Below are 8,929 nucleotides of genomic sequence, written 5' to 3'. Positions count from 1 at the left end.
GAGGATTTCACAGAATCACAGAATTGCCTAGATTGGAAAAGACCTTTGAGATCATCAAGTTAAGATCATCATTTGCATCCATGTGAGGCTTGTGTGTGTGGGGTGTGCATCCTTACCTCTGCTTTCCTGCAGCACAGACTTCAGCTACAGACTCTGATCCTCACCATCGTTGCTTCCCCTCCCAATAAATTCCTTGGACTTGTATATTAAGTGATTAAAAAGTACACTTAGCTGTGAATCCATTCTTCTAGTTTAAACAAATGTTTAACTCTCTCTCTCTCTCTCTCTCTCTCTAGGCTCTGTTTTGGATATTATAAAGCACATTGTGGCCAAAGGAGAACATAAAACTGGTGTCCTGGATGAACCCTGTATAGCCACGATCCTTAAGGAGGTGCTGGAGGGGCTGGACTATCTGCATAAAAATGGACAAATCCACAGGTATTTTTCATTTTTCTTATCTTTGTCCCAAAATGTGTGTTGCTGAAACAGAGCTGCTGAGCACATGCAGTCTCATCCTGCAACCAGCTGTGAGGGCATGGAAGGAGGAAAATAAAGGCGAGAGTTTAATCAAAACTCAGAATTCAAATGTCTAGATAGTAGCTGCTGCTTTAGGAAATATTATGATTAGGCCAAGTTTGGATGAACTTCAGGTTATTGAAAGTTCTGATATAGAAAATCTCTTTCCACATGTCAACATCCAACTACACCAAAGTGTAGTTGTTGGAGCTGCAAAACTTCTGATGGTTTTGTTTCTTGCAGAGCTACAAATCACCAATAGCACTGCATGAAGAACTGTTGAGCCCTTCAAGCCCAGTTATTTATTTATTTGTTTATTTTTGTCAAGGCTAGCTGCAAGATCAACATAATGAAATTTGAATTTGGATAACTTGATTTAAAAAAAAAAAAGAAAGATGGAAACAAAATTAATGGAAAAACTTCTGTAGGCAAAGCCCAGCTAACTAATGGCCTGTGATTTGATGGATCACTGAAACATGGGGTTTTGTGCTGCTATGTCATTTGGGAGGTATTTTTAAATCATGTTTTCCTGTCCCCTGGTGTCAAGGTGTGGTTGTAGCTCAGGCAGGTAAGATACTATGTTCTGCTGTTAAAAAGAATGAGATTTGCAATCTTAAATATGAGCTGAAAATAGAATATACTGCTTGTGGGTAATATACATCGTCCCAGCCACAGGCTGCTGCTGGGAACAACAGCCTCTTCTTTATTGGGAATTTTGTAAGCTTGGCTGTCTTCAGGAACAATGCTGTTGTAAGCTCTGCTGCTGCTGTGCTGGAGTAAGTGTCTCTCCTCTTATGATAGCCACATAAGAAGAGGTAACTCTTTTTGCTAAAATGTTATTTTAATTAGAAAACCCAAGGAGTATTTATTTCATAATTTTGGTCAAACTGACTGGATTTGTAGGTTGGTTTGGCTTAAAAAGAAAGAAATGGTTGGAAAGAATTCTGGTGGAATTCTTTTCCCTGAAAGAAGTCTCAAATTTTGGTTTCCAGTACCTATTAAAATTATTGATTTGACAAGAATGGTTGTCTTCTTCATTGAAGGCAGTTTTAATTTCATAGCTGGTTGCTTAACTTAGTTTTTTAGAAATAAGACCTCAGGCAGCTCTGTGAAGTTAGAAGTAGTAGACCAGCTTACTCATGGAGTACCTGGTAATTTTTCACCCTTACCATAGGTAATTTACCAAACAGTGCTCATCTGTGACTTGCAGTTGATTTGCTTGACTGATTTAGTTAGTCTTCTGGTCTAATGAAATGAAAACATATATGTTGAAGCAGCAAAGATTTATTTAACCTGTTAAATATCAGTTTTTCTGAAGATTTCACATAGTGATTTCTATATTTGAGAGGTGATTCTCCATTTGACTTGCTGTAGTGAAACAGCAAAACTAGTAATTGGGATAAAGGTTATAGAGGATATATTCATGTGTTGCTTTTTTACTGCACTCAGCAAAAAGATGATGTTCCCAGAAAATTCAGACTGCTTGGTCTGAAGAAAATGTGATTCATATTGAATCATTCGGAATCAAACTGAACCAAACCTGCTACAACCGTTCTTGTCCTGCTTGTTTGAAGCATTTTTCAGGGGATTTCAGCAAAGAAATCAAAGCTGTCTCATTGCTGCAGCCTAAGCCTCTAGTGGAGGGTGTCCCTGCTGCTGGCAGGGGGGTTGGAACTGGATGATCTTTAAGGTCCCTTCCAACCCAAACCATTCTATGATTCTATGATAAGGTTGTGGTTCCGAGTCAGCTACTTTTCACGTGTTGTATCCCTGTGTTTTGGGGCTGCTCTGACAGTTGTGTAATGTTTTATCAGTAAAAAAGTGGTTTGATTACCTCATTGTGTTGGGACATGGTGGTCTGGGAAGTTGGAAGAAGTGGTAATAATCATGATACAGAAGGAAAGTTGTATAGTTTCCTACCTGTGTGATGCAAAGGATGGGGTTTTTAACTGTTGGCAGAAAACAACCTTGCACACCCTTGAGGGATGAAACATGTTTCCTTAGTGGAGTTAATTGTGCTGTCTTATATTTTATCTAGATGTGTGCACACGGCTGAGAAAAACACAGTGTAAAGTTGTGGTGCAGACAGGACCTTTCCTCATGCATAGGAATATCTGTATGGTTTTTCCATTTTGCTTAATTCAAGGGTTCATAATGTTGGTCATGCCTGATGAGAAAGGCAGGTGGAAATCTTGCACTTGTGCCAGAGATGCTCTGAGAGGAAGTGTTTAAAATAACTAAACTTTGGTCCCCTGGGTCAGCTTAAAGGATCTGGCTCTAAAGAAAACAGCATCAGGTGATGGCTGAACTGCTGAATATAGTGTCTGTGATGTGGGGCAGCTGCAGTTGGGGTGAACTTCAAGCCAAAGCAAGGTCAGCTGTGAAGGATCAAAACTGAAGGGCTTTGGTTAGACCCGGACCAACCAAACCAAAGCAAGCAGCCATCAAGCACAGCGTTCAGCTAGTTACACTAAATATCCCAACTCCATTTGTGTTACACCTAGGAGAAAACAACTCTATCGAGTTAGAGATGTGGAATGGGTGAAATGAATGTAATTAGCACATCTGAAGTTGGACAACTAGGCTGGTGGCAAAGCCCAAAGGATGAATATCTTAGAATTTTGAAATTTTATGGGTGCTGTTGACCTGAATGAAGCGGGGACAGCTTGTTACTGCTGTAAATCATCAGTGAGATCAGAGAATATATGTCTGACAGTGGAGCTGCTTGGTACTTTTAAATTATGCATCATCTGAAATGGGTAAATGAAGTTAAGACACGTGGAAGACTGGCTTAATGAAATTCTGCTGCTGCTGAATCTTACTCTGCATAAGCCTGCCTTGAACTTAATGCCACTTCCAATTAAGGTTTTGGGAGCTGGCTTCGTGTGGAAGTGTAAATCCCTGCTTTGGACAGGAGAGTAGTTTGACAGTATTCTCTAGAGGAGATTAGAAAGCCAAATATCTAGTGAAGGCTTAAATTATAATTTTTTTTTTTGTTTGTTTACTTTCCTAATTAACAGCCAGAGCGAGGCTGAGGCTTTAATAGATGCCATTGTTCAGCAACAAATGCTGAAGTCTCCCACATTGTCCAAAGTGATATTTTTTTTGCTTTCATCTTGCAAAGGCTGTTGGGAACATTGTCTGAGGCCTTATGGAAAAGACAAAGGAGAAGGGAGAATCAGTTTTATTTCCATGAAACCCTCTATACCAAGGTAACTATTACAAACAATCCCCATCTTCTCCAGAATCACCGCTGCCTCCTGTACCTCAGAGCTGGCAGCTCTCTGCCCTCGCCGCCGCGTGCCTGTCCCGTGCCAGCTCCTGCCGTCCCCGTTGCACTTTTCTGTGTAGCACCACGATCCCAATGACAATTGGAAATCCTAACGATCCGGCTCACGTTAAGTGGGTTAAATACCTGGGCACCAGCCAGCGTGCTGAGGACAGAGGGCCAGACTCAGAAACCTTCGGATGAAGTTGTCCTGTAGGAATCTGCTCGCACACATTTTTTTTTTTTGCAAGACTGACGTGCTACGAGGGGTCACTCCTGGGCTAATCTTGTCTGGGTGACACACAGGGTATGTCACACCTCTTCCCCATTTTGGACTCTTGATTCCTATGTGGATTTGGGGGACTAGCAGAGGTTTGACTTGGCTTGGTTTTGCTTTAGTTTTATTTCCAAGAGGTTTTATTGCTTAAAGGCGCTTGTTGGAGGGAAGTTCAAGGCTTTTTCAGGTGGTGCTCTTTATGGCAGTCTGACAAATGAATCATGCTGATTAACTGTTACAAGGTCTCTCTGTCTTTCTCCCTATTTTTATCTCTGAGCTTATCTTCTATTCATGATTAGCTGTTGTGTAACTGAATATTTCACTTGGTCCAGGTGAAACGATAACCTGCTCAAATAAAATCAGATTCTTCTATTGCAGCATAATAAATGTGATACTTGCATGTTTTTTTGTAAAAACAAAAAAACCTTAGGAAGTGGTTTAGGGTTGCATGCACTTGAAATACTGGCATGGCAGTAATCCAGCTATTAATTTGTTTGCTGCTTTACTTAGAGGGTGAGAGGTGCAACAGCACATTTGATATGCTGAGTTAAATCAGCTTGTGCCCCCATACAGAGTATTTTGGGGTTTGTTTTGGTTTCAAAAATCAGTTTTCTGAGTGTGGGGCAGCAGGGTGCCATGGCAGCAGTTTGAATGTTGCTTTAAAGAGACCCTGGAAACAATATTCTTGCTATGTTTTTATGCCAAATATATTACCTTATTTTTTAGACTTTAGGATGATTTTGTCATAGGATCAAGGTTTAATTGTCTGCCTCATCTACCTATATTAAGAAAAAACAATTTCTGAAAAAAGGATGCCTGGATGTGAGCACGTTCACATCACCAACACTTGTATGGGGGGTTCTGCAGTGAGCACTCCTCCAGTAGCAGGTTTCCGATTTAAGATGAAGGAGCTGATAGATATATCTTGGCAGAACTCAGATGTCCTACAGGATTCAAGCTTAATTTTCATATAGTTGATTAATGCAGTGATAGCTGTGCTGGCAGGTATTGTGGTTAAACTGGATTCCAGTATGTTTCTGATTATTTTGACGACTAAAATACTGTACTTTGTTTCCTGTTGCAGTACTGTAGGAGAATTTCCCAGCCCTCCTCTCCACAGTACTGTCATCTTATTTTGGGGAGTCTGTTTTGGAACTGAAGTTTGGGAGGGGAGGATTGAGGGATGGGTAACAGGATGTGGAGCCTTTCACCTTTAATTGCCAGTTTGGTTTTGAAGTCACTGGTGATTTGAAAGCTAGCTATTGCTTGGCCATGGGAAGGGGAATTTTATTTTCAGAGAAGTGGACTTTGGTCTCTTTTCCCTTATAGTATGGAATTGGCAGAAATAACTCTTAGAGGTAGCTGTTTATATAAATTTGCTCCCCTAAATAAACATCTTGCTGAGCAATGTCAAGGGCATAAGGACCACTGAATATCCGCTCTGTGTGCATGGCAGTCAGTCTGGAGCATATTGTGGTGATTTGGTGAACCAGCATGTTCTCCTGATGACTGTTTCTTCTACTGCATCATCCAGAAATTCATTGTTGGGGTTGGGGGGAAGTTTCTTTGTGGTTGCAAAGAGAAAAATATGAACCAGATGTAAATCCCAAATCTGCAGACAGCCAGAAACAATAGCTCCTGCGGAGACAGTTTTCCTCGAAGTGGATAAAGACAATCTCTGTTCTGAAGCCTAAAAACCCGGCAGTTAAAACTCTGATGGTAAATATTGCTGCTGCTGAGAGCATAGGAGTGTTGGGGGGTTCTGCAGTGGTGGCTCCAGGCTAATGTCAGTGCCCCAATGTTTGGGGCTCTGCGTGTTACCTGGGTCCTTGCAGCAGCTCTCGGGGGGATGCCTGAAACCAAGCACTTGCTGTAAGACTGGTAAGTTCAGGTGACTGTCACCACGTCACTCTCCTGCCTCTGGACTTTGTCACTGGATGTCTTGCAGTTACTCCAAGTAACTTCAATTTAGTCCAAGGGAAAAACAACTTTTTGGTACAACTACTATGCAGCACATTACAAGGGAGGTGAGATTTTGGGTTTTTTTTCTCCCTCCCTTTGTTACATGGAGATGAGAAACAGGACAAATACCATGAAGAGCAGGAGGCAGAGGTCGGGGTGATCTCTGAAAGGCTTACAGCAATACCAGGGGTTGGTCAGTGATCCATGACTGAGTTGCACACTCACCTAATATGGTTTCTAGCCCTTCCTGAGTTGTCAGAAGTATTTGGGTTTGATGTGTTTCCAGGGTGAATAAGCTTCATTCACTGCAGCATTAATTGTATCAGGTGAAAATGTAACAGAAGAAACCAAATGCCTTTCACATGTATGTACAACCACTCCCTGACATCCTTCTCATGTCACTGCTTTTATCTGATGTAGATTCCTGGGACTAGATCACCTAGTAGAGGCTCTTGCAGCATCTCTCCAGCAGCAGAGTGATTGTTTAAATCCCTGGTGTTCACCCCTTTCGTATTTTCTAGTGTGATGCATAAAGCAAATAACCCACTTCACAAAGATGGCTTTTGAATATTGTCCCTTGTTGTAATGCAGTGGATTTTCTGGCCTTCATAGATCCTAAAAGCTACATATGTGGAGATGCTTTAAACATTTATTCAGACCACTGCAGTCTTTTCATACATGTCTTATGCTAAAGCAGGCGAAAAAGGTCACTTGCTAAATTTGTGTGGTAACATATTAAGCACACTTGAAAATTTTGTGAGGCTGCATCAGAAATTATTTTTGCATGTTTACTAAATCAAATTACATCCTGTCTTGCAGAGTTCTTATGAAACTTTGACATTTAAAAAGCAAAGCCTAATACTTTCAAAAACAAAACTGAGAGAAAACTCACAAACATTTAGGACAGCAAATAGGTAACTGCTACAGAAATCCATCATTTCATGGCAGCCTGGAAAGCATCACCAAGCTAGACTGGGAGTGCCAAGAGGACTGTTCCCATACAGACACCCAAGCTTACAACTGCTTTCTCCATTTTATAGGAAGAGCTGGATGATATAAGGAGATCTGATTTCCTCTTCCTATGCTGGCTGTGCTTAAAACTTGTCTTCTAGAATTTGGAGAAGGAAGTTGAGTTGTCAAGTCTCTCTCGAGCCCTGGTTGTCTTGAATTTCTCCTTCTGTGTCATGTTGCAAACGTTGCTGAGCAAGAGCTGTGGGTGGCTTTGCAGATATGGATGGCTCTTGGCTTGTACCTCGTGTGTGTATAGATATACATACTGCTTCTCCAGAACAGGGGTGCTTGCTGCCTTTTGGAAATTAAGACCTTTCTGAGCTGCCCTATATAAAAACTTTTGAACTTTATTTGATCCAAATTGATTATGTATTTACTGGAATGAACTTTCATCTCTCCATCATGGCAGGCTCAAGGCAAGGAGATGTGTGGATCACTGGCTTTCCTGTTTCTTCTCCTACCTGATCCATCTTATACTCAAACTGGGGTGATCTACATATGGTAGTTTTGGGAAAATTCCTATTTCTGAGCACACTGGGAGCATGTTTTGGCATGCAGCATGGTGCCATGCATCACTAGAATTACCATGTGAAGTGTGCCCACCTCCTCGCACGTTAAACGATTTGACATGAACATTGAAATAAGGCTACGTTATAACTTGACTATTTTTCTCTCTTACCAATGACTAAGGTGGGGCCTCCCAAAAATATCTGGGCCTCCAGGGGCAGGAGGCAGACCTTGTGACTCCACCGCTTGCTCTGCGTGTTGCTTTTCATGCAGCAGCTGTTAAAGGAGCTTTGTGCCTTGTCCCCATTGAAGTTCTTAGGAAGCAGGATCAGGAAATGGAAGGGCTGAATAGATGAATTTGTGGAAGAAATCTTGGTGCATTTTTAGCTTCTGTTCAATGGTATGAAAACCTCATTTTAAAGCCTGCTGGGCAAGGTCCTTTCCTTGTGGGGGGTAGGAGAGAAAAGAAGTGAGGTTCTGACTGAGTAGGGGAAACTTTAAAAAGTTGGTTGGAGACGTAGCTTCTCTCTTGCGTTGACTGCCAAAGGGCTGAAGCTTGTCAGAAACCCTTGCTGCTTGGCAAATCCTCCTTGCCACGAGCTGGTGTTACAACAGTGATGAGCATTGGGGTGAATATGTTAAGCAACAGCCTCTTTTGTTGGAGGAAGAAATGGGGCTGAGAAGGTTGGTATGGTTAGATTGTCTCCACGTTGGGAGATGTGGCTAGGTCTAGTGTTTGTAGCACTGAAAGAGCTGATCTGTCTGAAAACTGGTTTTTAAGCTTTTGGTTTTAGCCAGAGAAACTTCCCCCACACTGATGTGTATGTGAGGTTACTTGAGCACTGATGCTGGGCTGGAGGCATGGCGATGGATAGGAGATAAAGGCCAAGGCAGACACGATCTGTCATTGAACCACATCTCCCTTTAACCATCTGTGTTGGGAAGGGGCCACCTTGTGAGAAGCTTTGTGAAAGCTCCCCTGGCTCCAGCGAGGAGACCCCCCCCCCCAGCCCAGTCTGACTGCAAATCCATATTTGTGAGGGGAAGGACTGTCTTGAAAAGAAGAAGGTGGAGAGAGCCTGGAGGAGAGGCCATTGACCTGAGCAAAAGGCAAGCATCCATTGGCCTAAACAAAGAGAGAGCATCATGGCCAGGAGGAAGGAGGAGGAGGAGAGGACAGAGAACCTCAGACACCCAGTTCAACCACGTGGAATAGGAGAAGGCAAAGAAGATCCCTGCAGCCCATGAAAGTTCAACACGTGTAGGCCATGGAGGACTCCATGCTGGAGCAGAAAGGGAGCCTGAGGGCAGGTGTGACTGAATTGAGACCCCAGAGTTGCTCAATGCCAGATCAGGGGTGGATCCCCAGATCTGGGGGTGAGGACATG

The 8,929-nt window shown here is 42.4% G+C and overlaps 1 protein-coding gene across 1 annotated transcript in view; it reads left to right on the top strand.

Annotated features, from left to right (window-relative positions):
* Nucleotides 1-292: 292 nt before the first annotated feature.
* OXSR1 (oxidative stress responsive kinase 1) overlaps nt 293-8,929 on the top strand; it is a gene marked incomplete at its 5' end in the record, with an annotated part of 52,362 nt that continues 43,725 nt past the window's right edge. The window contains one exon of the mRNA XM_010168448.1: nt 293-438. Within this exon, the coding sequence (XP_010166750.1) occupies nt 293-438 (146 nt within the window). The remainder of the gene's footprint in view (nt 439-8,929) is intronic.

Source organism: Antrostomus carolinensis, unplaced genomic scaffold (genome assembly GCF_000700745.2).
Source record: "Antrostomus carolinensis isolate BGI_N321 unplaced genomic scaffold, ASM70074v2 scaffold7285, whole genome shotgun sequence".
Taxonomy (NCBI): domain Eukaryota; kingdom Metazoa; phylum Chordata; class Aves; order Caprimulgiformes; family Caprimulgidae; genus Antrostomus; species Antrostomus carolinensis.
This window is presented reverse-complemented; position numbering and strand designations above follow the sequence as displayed.